Source organism: Hemitrygon akajei, chromosome 2 (genome assembly GCF_048418815.1).
Source record: "Hemitrygon akajei chromosome 2, sHemAka1.3, whole genome shotgun sequence".
NCBI classification, from domain to species: domain Eukaryota; kingdom Metazoa; phylum Chordata; class Chondrichthyes; order Myliobatiformes; family Dasyatidae; genus Hemitrygon; species Hemitrygon akajei.
Window position 1 is genome coordinate 61,764,506 of NC_133125.1, and position 22,330 is coordinate 61,786,835.

General features: G+C 39.9%; 1 protein-coding gene across 4 annotated transcripts in view; it reads left to right on the forward strand.

The window, feature by feature from the left end:
* Nucleotides 1-22,330, forward strand: part of LOC140742078 (tudor domain-containing protein 7-like) — a 157,506-nt gene that overhangs the window by 71,814 nt on the left and 63,362 nt on the right. For all 4 annotated transcript variants that reach the window (XM_073072902.1, XM_073072915.1, XM_073072910.1 and 1 more), the window contains exon 6: nt 9,800-10,020. In XM_073072902.1, coding sequence (XP_072929003.1) covers nt 9,800-10,020 — 221 coding nt within the window. The remainder of the gene's footprint in view (nt 1-9,799; nt 10,021-22,330) is intronic.

Consider the following 22,330-nt stretch of genomic DNA (forward strand, 5'->3'; position numbering starts at 1 on the left):
GTTTGGAATTTCTGAATGCTTAGAATACAGTTACGTAGTGGATAACTAAGGTTTGAGTATATGGAATTGATGTAGATTGATTTAGTTAATAGAAAAGAGTTAGAATAAATGGTTCTTTCTTGGGTTGGCGGCCATGACAAGTAGATTACCTTGTGGATCAGTACTTTGAAGACCTGGAAGTGAACCTCCGAAGTCATGGAATTGGGATTTATATTTTTTTCAACCAAGATCATCTGTGTCTTCACTTTTCTTAAGCCCTTTTCCCTTCTTGCACTTACCATCTCAGTGGGAATGCCTGTCAGTTTTTATTTCATAGAACATAGAAATTTACAGCACATTACAGGCCTTTTGGCCCATAATGTTGTGCTGACCATGTAACCTACTCTAGAAACTGCTTAGAATTTCCCTAGTGCATAGCCCTCTATTTTTCTAAGCTCCATGTACCGATCTTAAGAGATTCTTAAACGACCCTATTGTATCTGCTTCCACTACCGCTGGCGGCAGTGCATTCCACACACCCACCATTCTCTGTGTGGGAAGAACTTGCCCCTGACATCCCCTCGGTACCTATTTAAATCACCTTAAAACTATGCCTCTTCATGTTAGCCATTTCAGCCCTGGGAAAAAGCCTCTGGCTATCCACACGATCATCTTGCACACCTATTTCCTTCATTCACACTTCAGGAGGACCAAAACCATTAGCTTTGACACTCAGTTGACTGCATATCATGATTATTGAATTCTCTCACTGCCCAATGGAATCTGTTCCTGAAACAAGGTCGTCAGACAGTCAAGTTCTACTCGAGCATAACCTGATGTCAGCCATATTTTTGTTGAAACTCACATAGGATATTAAATTGACTTAGTCATCATAATAGAGTTCCCAGCATTCTTAATATATAATGATGAATATCTTTGTCAATTGTGGAGTCAGAATAAGTACCTTAGAAAGTGAACGTACCCAAGAATCATCACATTTAGAGTTTGTCGATGGCTGTGGTATCAGTGTATTTCCAAGTCTTTCAGTGGCCTTGTCTTATATATTTTTTCCTAATGTTTGTTTTAACTGCACTCAATGTTCCTTGTTTCTTTCAACTACTTTTATATTCTGCTTAATTCCTTGCCCAGATTTTTCAGATGAAGTCATTTTCATGGAAATTTAAGAACATTTTTCATTATTTTGTGTATGTTTTTTGGTCACATTCTGCTTTCTTTTGTCAAATGCTAAGCAGGTGGCCTTTAAGCATCATTGTTTAAATTCCACCTTCAACTTTGCAGATCTTCTGTCTTGTACTTGTGAAATTAAACAGAAAAAAATGAATGATACTGCTGTATCTGCACACCTGCTGTAAGGTACAAGTATTGTTGATATGAATGGGATATTAGATGTGTTAATATAACAATAAAAAAGACAGTCTAGTTCGATTCATTAATCATAACCAATGCCTGGCCTTTCCAGACTCATTTGAATATTGTACCAGGTTTTCTGTCTTCCATGCTAAATAAATTTTTCCAAAATCCTCATTTTAATCCATTAAGTCTTGACTAAATGTCACTAATCTTTTGGAGAACATTACACTTTATATCAGGTTCCCAATCTGGGTTCCCTCAGACTCCCTTGCTTAATGGTATTGGTCCATGGCATAAACAAAAGGTTGGGAACTCCTGCTTTATATGAAGTCTTTCACAGACTTCATGGTGTGCTAATTCACTTGAAAGCCAATGAAGTTTTCAAATTTTAAAACTACCATAAGAAGTATGGCAGCCAATTTGTGCATAGCTTTCTGCTACGAACAACAGTTTGAATGTCCAGTTTGAGGAATGTTCAGTAAGATAAGATAGATAGATACTTTATTCATCCCCATGGGGAAATTCAACTTTTTTTCCCAATGTCCCATACACTTGTTGTAGCAAAACTAATTACATACAATACTTAACTCAGTAAAAAAATATGATATGCATCTAAATCACCGTCTCAAAAAGCATTAATAATAGCTTTTAAAAAGTTCTTAAGTCCTGGCGGTAGAATTGTAAAGCCTAATGGCATTGGGGAGTATTGACCTCTTCATCCTGTCTGAGGAGCATTGCATCGATAGTAACCTGTCACTGAAACTGCTTCTCTGTCTCTGGATGGTGCTATGTAGAGGATGTTCAGAGTTATCCATAATTGACCATAGCCTACTCAGCGCCCTTCGCTCAGCAACCGATGTTAAACTCTCCAGTACTTTGCCCACGACAGAGCCCGCCTTCCTTACCAGCTTATTAAGACGTGAGGCGTCCCTCTTCTTAATGCTTCCTCCCCAACACGCCACCACAAAGAAGAGGGCGCTCTCCACAACTGACCAATAGAACATCTTCAGCATCTCACTATAGACATTGAATGACGCCAACCTTCTTAGGAAGTACATTCGACTCTGTGCCTTCCTGCACAAGGCATCTGTGTTGGCAGTCCAGTCAAGCTTCTCGTCTAACTGTACTCCCAGATACTTGTAGGTCTTAACCTGCTCCACACGTTCTCCATTAATGATCACTGGCTCCATATGAGGCCTAGATCTCCTAAAGTCCACCACCATCTCCTTGGTCTTGGTGATATTGAGACGCAGGTAGTTTGAGTTGCACCATATCACAAAGTCCTGTATCAGTTTCCTATACTCCTCCTCCTGTCCATTCCTGACACACCCCACTATGGCCGTGTCATCAGCGAACTTCTGCACATGGCAGGACTCTGAGTTATATTGGAAGTCTGATGTGTACAGGGTGAACAGGACCGGAGAGAGTACGGTTCCCTGCGGCGCCCCTGTGCTGCTGACCACTGTGTCAGACCTGTCCAAGAGAATAAATACTGTCCAAGAGAATGGGTAAAGTGGCGGGGAGTTAACTCTTTCTGTTTTTCAAGGCACCATTTGGACCTATCATCTACTAAAAGTCTCATTGAGAAAAGGCAACAGTACAGCAGCATTAGAACTGGATTGTGGTTCTTTCTCAGCTTGAAGCACCAACATCTCTGTCTGCTTGTCCCTCAGTTTGCATCATTTACATCTGCCTGTCTGTCTACATACATCTACATCTAGGCTCCAAGCATAGAATATGCTCTACCCTTTCCACTTGCTTAGAGGTCCTTTAGATTCTACTTAAAATTCTGCTGCTTGATTAAGCATTTGGTTGCTCCTAATTTTTCCTTGGGTTCAACATTAATCCTTTAACTCTCTTGTGTGACTATTTTCTCATTTCATTGTAATCATAATATTTTTGGTTAGTGGGGTGGCAATCATGAACCGGGCTGGGGTTAGTGTCCTGGCGAATCATATAACTAGGGCTGCAGGGAGGTCTTTAAACTAACTAGTGGGGGGGAGGATTCTAGAGAGCAAATAATTAAAAAGACAATGGAGAAGGTAATGGATGTAGGTAAAAGTGGAGGAATAAAAAGACAGTGTGTCAGGAGGGGAAAGAATGTACGGAGATAAGCGTAAAGTTGTACAAAAGGAAAAGGTAGGAAATAAGTGTCAAACATATTTGAAAGTCCTTTATTTGAATGCACGTAGTATTAGGAATAAAATTGATGAGTTCACGGTACAAATAATTATGTATGGTTATGATATTGTGGCAATTACGGAAACATGGCTGCAGGGTGACCAGGATTGGGAATTAAACATACAAGGGTATTCGACAATTAGGAGAGACAGGCAAGAAGGAAAAGGAGGTGGGGTGGCTATGTTAATAAAGCAAGAAATCAATGCAATAAAGCGAAATGATATTGGCTCAAAGGATCAGGATAACGAAACAATTTGGGTAGAAATAAGAAATAGTAAAGGGAAAAAAGCAGTGGTGGGAGTAGTCTATAGGCCTCCAAACAGCTGTAACTCAGTTGGTCGGAGCATAAATCAGGAAATAGTTGGGGCTTGTAATAAGGGAACAGCTATAATTATGGGGGATTTTAACTTTCATATTGACTGGACTAATCAAGTCGGACACGACAGCCTTGAAGAAGAGTTTATTGAGTGTATTCGGGATGGGTTCCTTGAACAATACGTTACTGAGCCGACAAGAGGGCAAGCAGTCTTAGATCTGGTCCTGTGTAATGAGACAGGACTAATAAAAAATGTCCTAGTAAAGGATCCCCTTGGAATGAGTGACCATAACATGGTCGAATTCCATATTCAATTAGAGCAGGGGTCGGCAACCTTTACCACTGAAAGAGCCATTTGGACCCGTTTCCCACAGAAAAGAAAACACTGGGAGCCACAAAACCCGTTTGACATTTAAAATGAAATAACACTGCATACAACGTTTTTTTTTTGCCTTTATGCTATGTATAAACAAACTATAATGTGTTGCATTTATGAAATCGATGAACTCCTGCAGAGAAAACGAAATTACATTTCTGCATGCAACAAAAACATTTTGAACTCCGAAAAAAAGACGTTGGGTTGAAGGTTACTTTTAAGTAAAATACTCAATGTCTATTTGAGTCCTTCTTGTATTTATGAAAAACGCCGAACTTAAATTGTCCGCCAGCAGCAAACCAAAAATAACGTCAGCCAGCTGTCAACCTGAAAAATAAAAGGACTATTTCACTGAACAATGAAAAAATATGAATAAACGTAAAATAATAGGCAATTAAAATATTTATCATACTTGGTTAATGGGATTTCTGCTCCTGGACCTCAGCGCACAGCGTCTGCACATCAGGGCTGTATGACGTCACCTTCATCTTTACACAGGATCGCAAGCTGTCATCTGTGAGGCGTGCGCGATGTTTGTTTCTAATAAAGTTCATGTTGGAGAACACCTGCTCACATACATATGTGGATCCAAAGATCGACAGGACTCCAAGCGCATACTTTTTAATGTTTACATAAATGTCGGGGATAGCATTCCATGTTTCGAACACAAGTTTGTCCGGTTTGGAGAGGTTTTCAATATCACTCCATTTGTGATTCTCAGCAAGAACGGCCTTCTGACGGGCAACATCTTCAAGGTCTGCTGTCAAGCGTCTAAACTTGGACACCCATATGTCTTTGTCGGCTATGTCGGCCAGTTCCATCTCAAGAGCAGGTTGACTCACACCTGCCAATGCAGTTGTATTCAGTAGGGATGGATCGATGCTTAGGGGAGTGACCGGGAAGGATAATGTGTTTTTTTTCCTCTCTGAACTCAGAGAAGCGTTTCCCAAACGATGTTTGCATTGCGATGATTGCAGAATGTAAATACTCCGAATTTATCATGTCGTGAGCTTGTTTGAACTCTCTCAAATTGGGGAAGTGAGACAATGTGCCTTTCTGTAAATCTCTGGCAAGCACTGTCAACTTGCGCTCGAATGCCAAAACATCATCCAACATGTGCAGGGCTGTGCGTCCTTTCCCCTGAAGAGCTATGTTCAGCGTGTTCAGGTGCGCTGTCATGTCTACCATGAAGTGTAGCTTTTCCAGCCACTCTGGCTGTTCCAGCTCAGGAAAGGTGAGCCCTTTGCTGCCCAGGAAAGTTTTCACTTCTTCCAGTTACGCGACAAAGCGTTTCAGCACCTCCCCTCTGGACAGCCACCGGACTTTGTTGTGTAGCAGGAGATCAGAATATGCGCTTTCCAGCTCGTCCAGTAACAAACGGAATTGACGGTGATTTAAACTTTTTGCCATTATTTTATTGACAATCTGAATGACAACATCCATTACTTCTGTGCATTCTGGAGGAAATGTTTGAGCGCACAGTGCCTCTTGGTGCAAGATGCAGTGAAAAGTCAGCAGCTTTCTGTCCAGCGACTTTTGCAGTGAAGCCACAAAGCCCTTGTGCGCTCCTGTCATACTTGGTGCCCCATCAGTAGCTACTGACACCAGGTGGGTGGTCTTTATTCCTCTGGCTCTTAAACAATTCAAGACAGCCTCACAGATGTCCTCCCCCCGTGTTTGGCCTTTTAGAGGTATCAACTCAATCATTTCTTCCTGTGGCCCAGCAGAGTTTACATACCGGCAGAACAGCGCTATTTGTTCAATATCACCTTTGTCTTTAGACTCGTCACAGGCAATCAAGTAGGCCACAGCTGAATTGATGTCTTTAATTTGCTGTCTTGTGATGTCTTCTGCCATTTTTATGGTTCTGTCTTTGACAGTCTTTGCAGAGAGGGGCATATCCCTGATTTTCTGCACAATTTCACTCTTGTTTTTAAAGTCCGTGAATAGATGTTCTGAAATCTTAATGAAAGATTCTTTTATATATTCACCATCTGTAAACTGCTTCCCGTGCCTGACTATTTCCTGAGCAGCAACAAAACTAGCATATGTAGTTGATTTTCCAGACTTCATCCACTTCTTGAAATGATTTTTGCTCAGATCAACCTTCCGCATCAGTTCCGAAACGGCTTTTTTTCTCTCATCTCCATCCGGATATTTTTGAGCAAAGGCTGCGTGTTTATTCTGGAAATGTCTTGCGACATTTGACTGTTTGTTGTTTGCTAGTTTCTCATTGCATATTAAGCATACCGGTAAACCAGTCTCGTCAGCAGTGAAAGCAAATGAATCTGCCCACGTATCATTAAACGTTCTGTTTTCTTCAGTCACTTTTCTTTTTTTAGAATTCTCCATAGTTAGCCTACCTTGGATCGAAAAATTAAAGAAATCGCGCACTGGCGGGTGTCAGGCATCGGCAGTGGTGACGTATATTAATAGCGACAAAAAACACATTTTATTTAGATTGTACAAGATCACCATAATCTTCAAATTTAGAATTACATTTCAAAAACTAACAAACTAACATAAAATACATTTTAATTAAATACTCGTCATTTATTTTCCAAAGCCACAGGGAGCCGCAGCACAGAGATGAAAGAGCCGCATGCGGCTCCGGAGCCGCGGGTTGCCGACCCCTGAATTAGAGGATGAGAGGGTTGGATCTCAAACAAGCGTACTGAGCTTAAATAAAGGAGACTATGATGGTATGAGAGCGGAATTGCTTAAGGTGGATTGGGAAAATAGATTAAAGGGTAGATTGGTACTTGATCAGCGATATATATTTAAGGAGTTATTTTACAACTATCAAGAAAAATATATTCCACTGAAGAAAAAAGGGTGTAAAAGAAAAAATAGTTATCCGTGGCTAAGTAAAGAAATAAAGCAAAGTATACGACTAAAAAGAAGGTTATATAAGGTAGCTTAATCTAGTGGGAAGATTGAAGATCGAGAAGCTTTTAAAGATCAGCAGCAAATAACAAAAAGATTGATTAAGAAGGGGAAGATAGATTATGAAAGTAAATTGGCAAAAAACATAAAAGCAGATAGTAAGAGTTTTTATAGTTACATAAAAAGAAAAAGGGTGGCTAAAGTAAATGTTGGTCCCCTAGAAGATGAGACCGGGAAATTAATGGTAGGGGACATGGAGATGGCGGAAACGCTGAACAAATATTTTGTATCAGTTTTTACAGTAGAGAACATTCAAAATATCCCAACACTGGATAAACAGGGGGCTCTAGGGGGAGAGAAGCTAACTACGATTCAAATCACCAAGGAAATGGTACTTGATAAATTAATGGGACTGAAGGTGGATAAATCCCCTGGACCGGATGGCTTGCATCCTAGGGTCTTAAGGGAAGTGGCGGTCGGGATTGTGGATGCATTAGTGATAATTTTTCAAAACTCGCTGGACTCGGCAATGGTCCCGGCAGATTGGAAAAATGCTAATGTAACTCCTTTATTTAAAAAGGGCAATAGACAGAAGGCTGGGAATTATAGGCCAGTTAGCCTAACATCTGTGGTTGGCAAAATGTTGGAATCGATAATTAAGGAAACAGCAACAGGGCATTTGGATAAACATAGCTTAATAGGACAAAGTCAGCATGGCTTTACAAAAGGGAAGTCATGTTTGACAAATTTGTTGGAGTTCTTTGAGGACATAACATATAGGGTAGATAAAGGGGAACCAGTGGATGTGGTGTATTTGGACTTCCAAAAGGCATTTGACAAGGTGCCACACCAAAGATTATTACTTAAAGTAAAAAATCATGGGATTGGGGATAATATTCTGGCATGGGTGGAGGATTGGCTTTCTAACAGAAAACAGAGAGTTGGGATAAATGGTTTATTCTCAGACTGGCAGTTGGTGACTAGTGGTGTTCCGCAGGGGTCGGTGTTGGGACCCCAACTCTTTACAATCTATATTAATGATTTGGAGAAAGGGACTAAGTGCAACGTATCGAAGTTTGCTGATGACACAAAGATGGGAGGGAGTGTAATGAGTGCGGAGGACATTGAAACCCTGCAGGGGGACATAGATACGCTGAGTGATTGGGCAGACATTTGGCAGATGAAATATAATACTGACAAGTGTGAGGTCTTGCACTTTGGCAGGAAAAATAATAGAGCAAGTTATTATCTAAATGGAGAGAAACTGGAAAGTGCTTCTGTGCAAAGGGATCTGGGGGTCCTGGTGCAGGAAACACAAAAAGTTAGTATGCAAGTGCAGCAGGTGGTCAAGAAGGCCAATGGAATGCTGGCTTTTATTGCTAGGGGGATGGAGTATAAGAACAGGGAGGTCTTACTGCAGTTGTACCGGGTATTGGTGAGACCACACCTGGAGTACTGCGTGCAGTTCTGGTGTCCATATTTAAGAAAGGACATACTGGCTCTCGAGGCAGTGCAGAGAAGGTTCACTAGGTTAATTCCGGGGATGGGTGGGTTGATGTATGATGAGAGGTTGAGTAGATTGGGACTCTACTCATTGGAGTTCCGAAGAATGAGAGGCGATCTTATTGAAACATACAAGATTGTGAAGGGGCTTGATCGGGTGGATGCGGGGAGAATGTTCCCAATGATGGGTGAAACTAGGACTAGGGGGCATAATCTTAAAATAAGGGGATGCCGTTCCAGGACTGAGATGCGGAGAAATTTCTTCACTCAGAGGGTAGTGGGGCTGTGGAATTTACTGCCCCAGATTGCTGTGGAAGCTACTACACTCAATAAATTCAAAACGGAGATAGACATTTTCCTGGATAAAAATGGCATTAGGGGATATGGTGAGCGAGCAGGTAAGTGGACATGAGGCTAGGTTTAGATCAGCCATGTGATCTCCTGGACCAGTTTTCGATAGCCTGGATGGGTCGGAGAGGAATTTTCCAGATTTTTTCTCCTCAATTGGCAACTCGGTTTTTTTCCCCCGGGTGATAACATGGGTTTGGGCGGGATGAATAATAAAATAAAATGGGCAGCATGGTGCCCTGTTGGTTGGCACTGTTGCCTTGTGGGATTCGGTGAAAACTAGAGTTAAGATTGGATCAGCCATGATCTTGTTGAATGGCGGAGCAGGCTTGAGGGGCCGATTGGCCTACTCCTGCTCCTATCTCTTATGTTCTTATGTTATCATGCCCTTAACATTAATGTATAATGATGTGATTAGTAATTTACATTAAAGCCAAACCTTTTGCACTTTCTGAATGAAAATGAGGTTGAGATTTGAAAGGTTCATTGAATTGATGCTACATACATTGAACCTTATAGTTTATGTTTGGATCAGTAGATTTTGGCAATTTCTTCAGATCTACACTTTGTGTCAAGTTCTACAGTTTTAAGAAGTTGACCAATAAAGCAGCATGTGTAAAGCCACAGTTACAATTGCTCAAGTTATTACTTGATCCCTGCAGAATTGGGGCTTCTTAGTATAGACTAGTAATCAAGATCTGCTCTTTGCCCAACCAGAAAAATAGTAAGTTCCAGTAGTTCAACATAATTAATATTCAATAAGACTATTAATTATAAAGACCCTTATCATTGGTCTTGTGATTTTTGGTTTTGATAAACTCTCTTTTTCAAATTTGTAGCTGTTTGGAGCAATACCGTGGATACGCAAAAATATGATTCATCTGCTCTTCAGTCAAACTACAATAGTGAGTTGGTGCAGTCTCGACTGAAGGAAATCTTATGCAAATATACCAATGGAATTTGGTTCTCAAAACTGCCACAGTTGTACAGAAAAATGTTCAATGAGGATCTCCAGCAAGAAGTTTTAAAGCAGTTAGAACATTGGACCCATGTGTGCACAGTGAGTGGGTATTATAATACCAGCCTCATTATTCCAAAAGAGAATTTTGAATGATTTTTCCAGATTTGGTTAACTTTTTTTTTGCTCCTCAAGCTACTACTTTCTTGTCCATCTACTATCCTACCATGTTTTGGGCGGGGGAGGGGGAGAGAAGAATTAAAACCTGTGCATAATCCTGAATTGCAGACTTAATAATAGGTTTTTTTATGTCACCACTGTAATTCATGAGTATCTAACTGGGAAATATGCACTGCTATCAGTCAATCATTTCAGCTTAATGTTTATTGGAATAGTTTTTTTGGACTTGTTTATTGGAATAGCTTTTATAGGTCTGTGATCAGTTTGTAAATATAATTTTAGTGTAAATTACTGCTTTAAAGGGCACTTTTCTCCTTTTCATATCCAGTAAGAGTTGAATGTATTTTTTTTTAAAGTTTGTATATTTCTTTGAGATTTCTATTAGTGTCTTTTTAAAAACATAATTTACACAAGTGCTAATGGTAATAAATACCATGAGTGTATTCAATATTGTGTCATGCCCTTCCCCGCTGAGCTGGTTTTTATTTCTCTATCCCCACTGCTCATCTTCAATACCACCTGTGACCTCAAGATCAGGCCTGTTGTGTGGACAGATGTGAGATGGCCTAATTTATGGTGCATAATATCCATACTTAAAATACATAGTTGACATTATAAAATATTTGTAATTGAGTATCTCAAACATTCTTTTAATAAAAACTTGCCAATTTATTATTTGGGTGTAGGGGCCTTAATCAGAGTTGTACAGCACAGAAAGAGATCTTTTTTCTCATCTGCACTACTTCTAAGTGCTTGCTTTGGGTTCCTGCCTTCTGCCTGCCAAATCAAGCATGTCTAAATGGTTCTTAAATAAAGTGATAGTATTTGATTCCAGTTCCTCAGTATTATTGGTATCAATCATTTTGTGTAAAATGAAAAGGTGTCCCTTCAAATCTTGGATGTGTTAGGTCCAGGGTAAATATAGTAGGTCCAACATATCCAGTCTCTCTCCACAAGCTAAGTGGTCATAGTGAATTTTCTTTGCATGGTAATGTAGTGGTTAGTGTAATGCTTTACAGTGCCAGCAGTCGGGTTTCTATTCCCGCTGCTGTCCATAATGAGTTTGTACGTTCTCTCTGTGACTGTGTGGGATTCCACTGGGTGCTCTGGGTTAATTAGATGTGGGCATGTAGTTTGGTGTCATGAACATGGCAACAGTTGCACTATCTTCAGAGTGTGTTGATCATTGACGTAAACGATGCATTTCTCTATGTTTTGGATGCACTTGTGAGAAATAAAGCTCATCTCTAATCTTGCAGTATGGTCCACATAATACTCCCCAAGAGCAGCATAACCATTGTATTGTAAAGTTGCAATGTGACGTCCAACTTTTATATTCTGTGTGTAGTGCTAAGCAGGAGGGAGAGCCATGTCGGAAAGAAGCGATAGATTGATTTTGGAATAGGTTAAAAGGTCAGCACATCATGGGCCAGAAGGCTGTACTGTTATGTTCTGTGTCTTTGTTTAAGAATGCAAGCATGGTGTATGCCACCTTCAGCCGCTTTCAGAGAACTATGAATTTGAATCTCAAGGCCTTCCTGTTCATCAACATTCTTTAGTTCCCTACAATTTCTTTACTTACCTGCCCTATCTCTATCTGATTTCCCAGAATGAATCTCTTCATATTTGTTTGGGTTAAATGTCATTTCCCAGTGCTCTGCCCAATGTTCCATTTAATCTAGAATCTTCTGTAGCTTTAAGCAACCATTAATTAATTAGTGGTTTTAAAAACAGAAAGCTTGTGCTTTTCATATTGAGAACAGTAAAACTAATCTGGGACCTGATTGTTCTGATGGTTTAGCATCTCATTCATTCATTGGCCTGGAATGTGAGCTGTGGGTCCAGAGTGCAAGTGATTGTGCTGTTAGAGCTGAGGGTTCAGAGTGCAACTGAGTTAGGAACGTGGAGAGGTCTCTGGGTAGAGCTGGTGTTGGAAGTGTTGGTCTATTTCCCAATCTCTGTTAATTCACCAGGTTCAGTACACATTACACAATAGTGTATAATAAACATTACAAAAAGAGTGAAATAAAAGTTGCTTTATAACAATGGGAGTGATATACAATGGTGTGGAAAACTCTGCTAATATTGCGCTAGCCGTGTCCCAAGGCTGCTAGATGATAAGTGATTTACTATATTGCCAGATCCACCAATAGATCAGAACGTCTTGAGTTCCAATTTAGTACAATAAAATGGAATCTTTCCTAGGACTTTGACAACAAAAGAGACACCTTGTAAGTAACATTTCTTTGCCTTTTTTAAAAAAAAAACAGTGATTCTGTTTGGTTTGTTGGCAGAATGCTTGCGACTTTACAGATTGGGTAAATCTAGAAATCTTTTATAACCATTCATTCTTGTTTGGTACATCTGAAGAAAATATACAAGTTTACTACACAGCATTTCCAGAGAATCCCTCAGTTAAAATATATATTGATATTTTGATGTTTTATATATTTTTTTTAAAAAGCTTCATATATGGTGGGAAAGAGTGGTTTAAATCTTAATACAACAATAATGCCCAAAGACATACTTTTAAAAAGACTTACAAAAAAGCTGGATGAACTCAGCAGGTCGGGCAGCATCCGTTGAGATGCTGTTGTCAACGGATGCTGCCCGACCTGCTGAGTTCATCCAGCTTTTTTGTACGTCTTGATTTGACCACAGTATCTGCAGTGCACTTTGTGTTTACTTTTAAAAAGCCCTGTTTTGAGGTAGTTTTCAACCTTGTTACATTTAAATTATAAGAGTGAGATTTGTACGTTTTATTTGAATATAATATTGAGACGCTTTTTTTAAAAATCTCTAAGCTATCAATTTTTTGGAATGGAAGAACAAAAATAAATTTGCAGTATTGAAGGATACGTAGACTTGTAAGCAGAGCGTATGAATCGAGGCAATTACATTCTAATGTTTAGATAATCCTTGATCTCATTAATGAGATGTCCCTAACTGCTTTGCTTCTGAATTTTCAAACTTATTTTTGCCTCAAATTATTTAAATTTAACACAAGTGTATTTGCATACTTTTGAACTTTTTTTCACAGTCATGTCCATTAAATGAGAATTGAACCATCATTTAGTGTGAGGAATGGGACCTTCATCATTCCTCTGCATGGCCAGACAGACAATTTTATTTTTGTTTTATTCTCTCACAGGACCATTATACAAGTTAAGACAGAGGTGTCGAACTCAATTGCACATGGGGCCAAAACTCAAAGCACACTTTAGGTCGCGGACCGAACAGGATAAACATTTATTGAACACACTAAAACTAAACATTTTTTGAACATAAATATGAATAAAAATAGGCAGGAATATTATTCCAGAAAAAATAAACTAAAACTTTAAATAACTTAAATATTTTGCTCTCCATAAAAATATCTCCTGTCAGTATTATACAAGTTAGAAATATGAGCATGCTGCAAAAAAACCCTGAAAATATAAATAAAATTTGTGCTTTTCAGCAAAAGTTAAAACAACAACAAATCAAAACACTCAGTTTTCTTTGCTCTTATGCCGTTTTGTCAGAGCTAGATGCTTGGCATCTTTTCTTGGCAATAAGTTCGTTTAGGTTTGGTGTAAGGTTCTGTGTTGTGGAGATTCTCAGGTTGGACTGCAGGTGTTCATCAGTGCGACGACTCCTGTGTGATGTTTTGTTAATCTTCATCACTGAGAAAAGCTTCTCACACAGATATGTGCTACCAAACATGCACAAGGTTCGAGCCGCATGTAGACGGAGCTGAGGCATTGCTTCAGGAATGGAGCGAATAAGCTGTATGGGCCCTGCAGTGTCGTACTTTGCCTTTAGTGTCCCATTACACTGCAGCTCTATCAGCTCCATCTGAATCTGTACAGGTGCAGTTTCCACGTCGACGGCAAATGGGTTGCGAAGCAGCTCGAAATTAATTTTTTGTGCTTCAAAGTCACCAAAGCGCCGTGTGAACTCAGTGCGAAGTGCGCTCAGTTTATCAGCAAAGTGCGCATTTGGGAACATCATTGCGCCGACCTGGTTCAACATTACTTGGCAACAGGGAAAATGAGGCAAGTTGCACTGGTGCATTTGTGTCTCCCATAAGAGCAGCTTCACTTGAAATGCCTTCACTGCATCATACATGTCAGTGATCATGCGGTCACGTCCCTGGAGCTGAAGGTTTAAGACGCTGAGATGTGTTGTTATGTCAGCCAGAAACGCCAACTCACATTTCCACTTTTCATCCTCAAAATTGTGGAGTCTTTTCCTTTACTGTCCATGAACTGACAGATTTCCTTGTTGAGCTTAAAAACTCTATTGAGAACTTTTCCCCGACTCAGCCAACGCACCTCTGTATGATAAGGAATGTCGGCAAACTCTGAATCTATTTCCCGCATAAAAGACTGAAATTGCCGGTGATTTAAACCTTTAGCTCGGATAAAGTTTACGGCTTGTGTTACAGTGCTCATTACATGTTCCATCTTTAGGACTTTACCACACAGCGTTTCTTGGTGTATGATGCAGTGATATGTTGTTAACTCACCAGTACAGTTCTCCTCCTGCATCTTTACCCGCATCCTTCCCACTTAGTCCACTTTTTTCACCGCACATCGCCGGTGCTCCATCTGTTGTAAGTCCAATAAGTTTGTCCCAGGGCAATTTCATGTCGGTTACACTTTGACATACATTTTCAAAAATGTCTTTTCCTGTCGTTGTCCCGTGCATCGATTTAATGTTCAATATTTCCTCTGTAACGCACAAATTGGAGTCCACTCCTCGGATGAAGATAGCCAGCTGTGCAGTGTCCATCATATCAGCACTTTCATCCACAGCAAGCGAGTATGCAATAAATGGGTTGCTTCTTTCAATCAACTGTGTTCTTAAATCAGTGGCTATCTCACAAACTATACTCAGCAACCCATCGGTTTTGAAAGACTCTTTTTTCAGAATCAACTTTTCTCTTCGCCATTGTTAGGGGTTAGCTTTGACTTCAGAATAGCGTTGTATACAGCAACAGACGCTTGACGCGGGAATGTTCCCGGGTAGCCTATCGGCAGCTGTTGCGCTGCATTATGGGATCTGTAGTTTGTGTGTTATCAGCGCTTCATATCGCCGGGCCATTAATAATTAAAATAATATATCTATCTAAAATGATCTCGCGGGCCGGATATAATTGTACGCCGGGCCGGATATGGCCCGCGGGCCTTGTGTTTGACACCTATGAGTTAAGATTACTTGTTTTTCTGGTGAGGCTGCAGTGCAGTGTTCTAACTCAGGTAGAATTGATGCGAACTGAAATGGTCCTGAAGAAGCATCTTGGCCTGAAATGGCGACTGTTTATTCATTTCCGTAGGTGCTGCCTGACCTGTTGAGTTCCTCTAGCATTTTGTGTGTGTGTGTGTGTGTGTGTGTGTTGATTTGATTTTCCAGCATCTGCAGACTTTCTTGTTTGTGATTTGAAATTGGGCACGACAATATTTAGTCAACATTCTTACTGTTAGCAAATGACTGTCCTGTTGCAGATTGCTATACAGGTGTCCCCTGCTTTTCGAATGTTTGCATTGCACCACTTCGCTTTTACAAAAGACCTACATTAGTAACCTGTTTTCGCATTACAAAGAGGATTTTCGCTTTTACGAAAATTTTTCCCAGGTAAGTTAATGGTTCATCACTTTACGCCATTTTGGCTTAAGGAAGGTTTCATAGGAATGGTCTATCTTTGTAAAGGGGAGACACCTGTACATACAAAGGTAATCTGAATCTACAGATTTGTCTAAATTCTCCATGATTACCAATTTGGTGGGATGTAGATCTTGTGTGCCTATTATTAACAAGGCTATTTAATGGTGTTTCTCAGCTTTTTTCAGTTTCCACAACAGAATAGATGCCTGTTACATTACTCCCACATTCCATTCTTTTGTTACATCATTTTCTGCTATGGCACTAATGTATTTATTCAAATTGAACAGTGGGTTTACATTGCATGAATGGAAGAATTCTTCCAATGTTAACTGCACAGGTTTTACGCCAGATTATGACGTTGAAACTGCTGCAGATATCACTCAAAGAGTAAAATTTAGGTGGGACCAGTTATACCAATTTTCTTATATGGTCTCCCAGCAGGATTGTGAACTACACGATCAGTAGCTAATGTACCAAAATGTCATAGTTAAATATTGCAAGCACAAAAGTTTTCAAGTGAATGCGGTAACTGCAATTGTGCTTGTTGCTGTTTTCGTATAAGTCAGGAGTATGGTTGCATATTCTCCACTTGCTTGGATCGGCACACCTCCCGCATTTGTACCTTGATGTGTTTATTTTTCAGGATCTGATTGGTTATGCAGATTGCTATTTCAGAGGGAGTTTTCAAGAGTCAACCACATGTGGTTGGTTTAGATTGCATGCGGACAGACCAGGTGAACCAGATAGGCTTTTAAGAAAATGCGATAGCTTTTTTTTGGTGGTGGTCACAAACAATGGTCACAAATTTCAAATTTAAGCTCCATAGTTGCCATGATTGGATTTGGATTTCGGTCGATGTCTCTGCGTTACTCGGAAGTTAATGATCACTGTACCATCACCGAGGATAAAACCTCCTGCTTAGTTGCCTCATCAACAAATCTTATATTTTTTTTAAAAAGATACAGCATGGTCACTGACCCCCAGGCCCAATGTAACCAATTAACCCTTTCACATAGGGAATGTGTAATGAAACTGGAGCACCAGAGGAAGCCCACCCAGTCAAGTGGAGAGCATACAAACTCCTTGCAGGCAGCGGCGGAATGGGACCCAAGTGCTGGCGCTGTAATAGTGTTAAGCTAACTTCTACACTACTGAGCTGCCCCCAGGTTATCTCCCGTGAATTATTTGCTGTGGTACACTTGATTTATCTACAAAGTACATTGCAGAAACTTATGAAGGTTTCTTCAACAGCATTTTCAAAGATAAAAGAAAGACAATAGAATCAACAGTGGGCTTTGCACTTGCACTACCAATGGGCAAGATCAGCATTTGTCTTTTATCTTTGCCTCATTTACTTCCACTAACCCAAATCCCTTGATGCTAAAAGATATTGCTGTGCCTATGACGGAGTCAAACAAAGGCAGCAGCCTTAATGAAGACCATTGCATGCAAGTTCTTCTCCTCTCCCAGTACTGCCATTTATTCAGACTTGTTTCCTTGGAGCTATTTTGCCCTTGAGGTTATAACCATATAACAATTACAGCACAGAAACAGGCCATCTCGGCCCTTCTAGTCCGTGCTGATGCTTACACTCACCTAGTCCCACTGGCCCGCACTCAGCCATAACTCTCCATTCCTTTCCTGTCCATATACCTATCTAATTTTACTTTAAATGACAATACCGAACCTGCCTCTACCACTTCTACTGGAAGCTCATTCCACACAGCTACCATTCTCTGAGTAAAGAAATTCCCCCTTGTGTTACCCTTAAACTTTTGCTCCCTAACTCTCAAATCATGTCCTCTTGTTTGAATCTCCCCTACTCTCAATAGAAAAGGCCTATCCACGTCAACTCGATCTATCCCCTTCACTATTTTAAATACCTCTATCAAGTCCCCCCTCAACCTCCAAAGAAGGTTGTCATAGTTCACAAAGCTGGCTTCCTACCCTATATATTCAAATAATTGTAGATGTTCCCATCCCCCCCCCCAAAAAAATACATTTTATAGAACAATACTATTCTTGTTTTTATAAACCTTTAGAATTCATCCAGCAAATAGCTGTAATACAGAAAAGCAGTATAAAGCCCAATAATATTAACTCCATAATACTGGATTTTTACAAATGTTGTTTATCTCACCTGCTGTCCCCTCTGAGCTTTAGCAGTTGAACTAATTCTTCTTCCTGCATCATCCTATTACTTTATTATACATATTTTAATTTTATTTTTGATTTTAGAGTGGCATTCACCAATGATTTTGTAAATGTCCAGTTAAGGAAACTCTTGTGCTGAGGTATTGTGAGCAAGTATTTCATTTGAGCAGATTTCCAGCAGGCATTGCAATTTTGCCTTTAACTGTGCTGTGTGCAAAAACTACGTCACAGTGATTGACGAGAGAATTTAAGGCAATCGATTATAACAAAACCTGCATTGTAGCACTGTGAATGCAGAATCTTGCTGAAAGTGTATGAACTCTGTAAACAATGGCTACATATTTTTTTAACGTGGTGAGTTGACAAACTATTGTAACATGTTTGGGTGTGAATGATGGGTGTGTTAATGGTATTTTAAACGTGGTTTTACTCATGATAGCTTTAAATCATAATCACATGTGATGAAGACTTTTCTGGCAATTTTCCATAAGAGTTCATTCTCAGTTTTTTTAAAAAAAAAGAGCAAGTATTTTTCATATGTACTTTGGAAAACAATGGTATACTAATTTGGATAATCTAGCTCAACTATTGTTTTTAGTCACCACCTTTTTGTAAAACAGGCTAAATCCAAGTTTTTCTTCACCATTAGTTAAATATGTAATAGGTTTAAAAAAAATAGCAATTGGCTTTTAGTATATTGTATCACTTTGAGCTGCCTACACCCTAATGGCTGAAGTATATTCTGCTACTGCATCTGAGTTTAAAAAGGACTATTAATCCATCTGGTAATTCTTTGTGCTTAGTTACATGCAGATTCATTTCCATTACCTTTGCATTTGTTTGGTTACTTCATTTATATTTAGCAAGTCTTTGTCATTGATTTTTTTTCTTCTACATTTTAAACCTGATCTCTGCTTCAGGGAGCCATTTCAGTTTTAAATGTTTTCATTTCTTCAGAAGCTTCAGTACTTATATACTGTAAAGAAAAGTGCTATATATTAACCTTTTCATGATATTGTAATATTTTTGCAAAAAAAACCCCTGAGAAAATGGAAAGCTCCCGATGCAGTGCTAAAATTGGCAGGAGTAGATATGCAGGAGTCCAATGATTTAGCAAATTTATCCATTGTGTTGTTCTGCCAAATAGACCATGCTAGTTTTAATTGAAATTCCCGGTCACTGATAAATTGCCTGATCTTTGCAATGATTCTACAGTTAAATGTAGTATCGGGATAAATCTGTATTCTATGGGTAAGGGGAAAACAAAAGATATTAGTAATATCTTCATTAGTAATATCTTCATTATCAGCTTATAGACACTGAAACTGCAAGAATGTCAATTTCAGGGGAGGATTGGGATCGCACTTGCATGTGATTGCAGCTAGGGTTTGGGTAGTAAGTTTTTAACTAAGATACTAAAAAGATACAAGTCCATAATACTCTACACAAAGAAGGTGAAGTGACTTCAGAAGGGAGGGGGGGAAAAAGCAAGGACAGAGAGTGTGGAGAACTGAGGTACAAAGGTTAATTTTAAAATCTTTTTAAACCTGCAAGATCATAATAAAAAGGAAACCACAAGGTCATTTGTTACAACATAAGCAAAAAAAAACTGCAGATGTTTACTCTCAATATGGAAAAAGCTGGAACTGAAGCCATTAGCACACTTTGGTTTGGGGGGGTGGTAGTACCTTACCTGTGACATTGCTGTGTGTGATCACCTGAGCCAATGTTTCAAAAGGTCATTAATGTTCCTCCCGGTACTCTGGCCCCTTTACTGACTATTGCAATCTACCACAATTAATAAAATGGAAATATTACTTTTTCATAATTTTGTAATTCTGCATATTTTTGCAAGTTCATCCTATAACTAAGATGGGGGCTCGATGGTAAGCAATTAGTTTCCTGTTAGGAAAGTGAAAAATGTAAACAAAAGGAGAGAAGTGGAATTTCTGTACTTGAAAGAAAAGTATTTCATATAAGGTATTAACAGTTAAATATGTTTAGTCCAAGAAATGTTCTGTCATCTAATGCAGATTTTTTTCTCCATTATCTGGTTAATCCTGTCTTTAAAAGTTCCTGACAGATCTGTTGATTTGAAGGAGATATGATCTAAAACCAAATTCCGGAAGTGATAGAAACACTCAACTGGCCAAGCTATGTTAGTGGAAATAAAGTTAAGATTTTGATATCACAAACAGGAGAAAATCTGCAGACGCTGGAAATCCGAGCAACACACACAAAATGCTGGAGGAACCCAGCAGGTCAGACAGCATCTATGTAAGAGTACAGAAGACGTTTCGGGCCAAAATCCTTCGGACTTTGCTGAAGGGTTTCAGCCCGAAATGTCAGCTGTACTCTTAAGATTTTGATATGGTGTCTTCATTTGGACTGATTAACTTGAAAGCATGAGACCACAACCTGGAGCAAAACAAAATGGCTGGAAGAAGAAGTCAGGTGGTCAGGCAGCATCTGTGGAGGCAAAGGTGTGGTCAGTGTTTTGAGTTGAGACCCTGCATTAGGATATGGTGTAGAGGGGAGATGGCCAGTACGCAGACGTGAAAGGGAGGAATGATGTGGATAAGTAGTTCTTGCCTTTCACCCCACTGGATCCTGCATCTAGCATATTATCCTTTCGGCTTTCCCACCACCTTCCCATCATCTCCACGCCTCTCCCTTTTTCTGCTTTCCACAGAGACCACACCTTGACTCTCCAGGTGCTCATTCCATCCCATGGCACTTTCTCTTGCAGTCATAGGTTGCTTGGCATTCAGGATGAGTTAGTACCTTGGATTTGACAGTGGCTTGCTGGGAGAAGCCAGAGTGTCTAGCAGTAGATAGATGCTTTATTGATCCCCAAAGGAAATTACAGTGTCACAGTAGCATTACAAATCCACAGATATACAAATATTAGAAGAGAAGTAAGAAAGAATAAAAAATAATTACCTCAATCTAACAGGAGGGGGTCATCACTTCCCCGATTATAGGTTGACTCATTATAGAGCTTAATGGCAAAGGATAAGAATGACCTCATTTAGCGCTGTTTGGAGCAACACAGTTGTCTTAGTCTATTACTAAAAGTGCTCCTTTTTCAGCCAAGATGGCACACAGATGATGGGAAGCATTGTCCAAAATTACCAGGATTTTCCGTAGGGTCCTTTGTTCTACCACAGCCTCCAAAGTGTCTAGTTTGACTCCAATAACAGAGCCAGCCTTTCTAATGTTTATTGACCCTGTTGGCATCACCCATGTTAATGTCATTGCCCCATCACACCACTGCATAGAAGTTTGTACTGGTGACTTCAGACTGGTAGAATATGTGACGGAGAGGCCTGCATACTCTAAAAGACCTCGGTCTCCTCAGGAATTAGAGGTGACTCTGGCCTTTGTTCACAGCCTTTGTGTTGGTCTGTTATCCAGGTGCAACCCCCAGATACTTGTAGGTTCTCACCACATCCATGTCCTCACTATCAATAGTACAGGGACCAGTGTAGGCTTAGTCTTCCTAAAATCCATCACCATCTTCTTTATCTTATTTGATGTTGAGTAGTAGATGAATCAACTTGCGCCATTTGAAAAATTTCAGATGGTTGCCTTTCTGACTGGAGGCCTGTGATTAGCAGTGTGCCACAGGGATTGGTGTTGGGGCCATTGTTTGTCATTTCTATCAGTGATCTGGATGGTAATCTGATAAACTGCATCTGCAAATTTGCGAATGACACCAAGACTGGGGGTGGAGCGGACAGCAAGGAAGGCTATCGAAGCTAACAGCAGGACCTGGACCAGCTAAAAAAAATGGGCTGAGAAATGGCAGATGGAATTTGACGTAAACATGTGTGAAGTGTTGCACTTAGAGAGGACAAACCAGGGCAGGACTTCAACAATGAATAGTCAGGCAGTAAGGAGTACAGTTGAACAGGGGGATCTGGGAATGCAGCAGTACGGCAGTGTAATGGTTAGTGCGATGCTAATACAGCTCGGAGTGACAGAATTTGGAGTTCATTTCTGGCGTAGTCTATATGTCCTCCCCAGAGAATGCATTGGTTTCCCCGGGTGCTTCAGTTTCCTCCCACAGGTAGGTTAATTGCTCAGTGTAAATTGTCCCATGATTAGTATTAATCAGGGGCTGCTGAGATGGTGCAGCTGCAATGGCCTATTCCAAGCTGTATCTCCTAAATAGATAGATAAAATAATTCTCTGAAAGTAGTGTCACGGGTAGGTAGGGTCACAAAGAGAGCTTTTGGCATGTTGGCCTTCATAAATCAGAGTATTGAGTGCAGGTGTTGGGGTGTTGTTGAAATTGTATAAAACGTTGATGAGGCCTAATTTGGAGTACTGTGCAGTTCTGGTCACCTCTGTTCGGGTAAAATATCAAAAAGTTTGAAAGCGTACAGAGACAATTTATAAGGGTGTTGGTGGGACTTGAAGACCT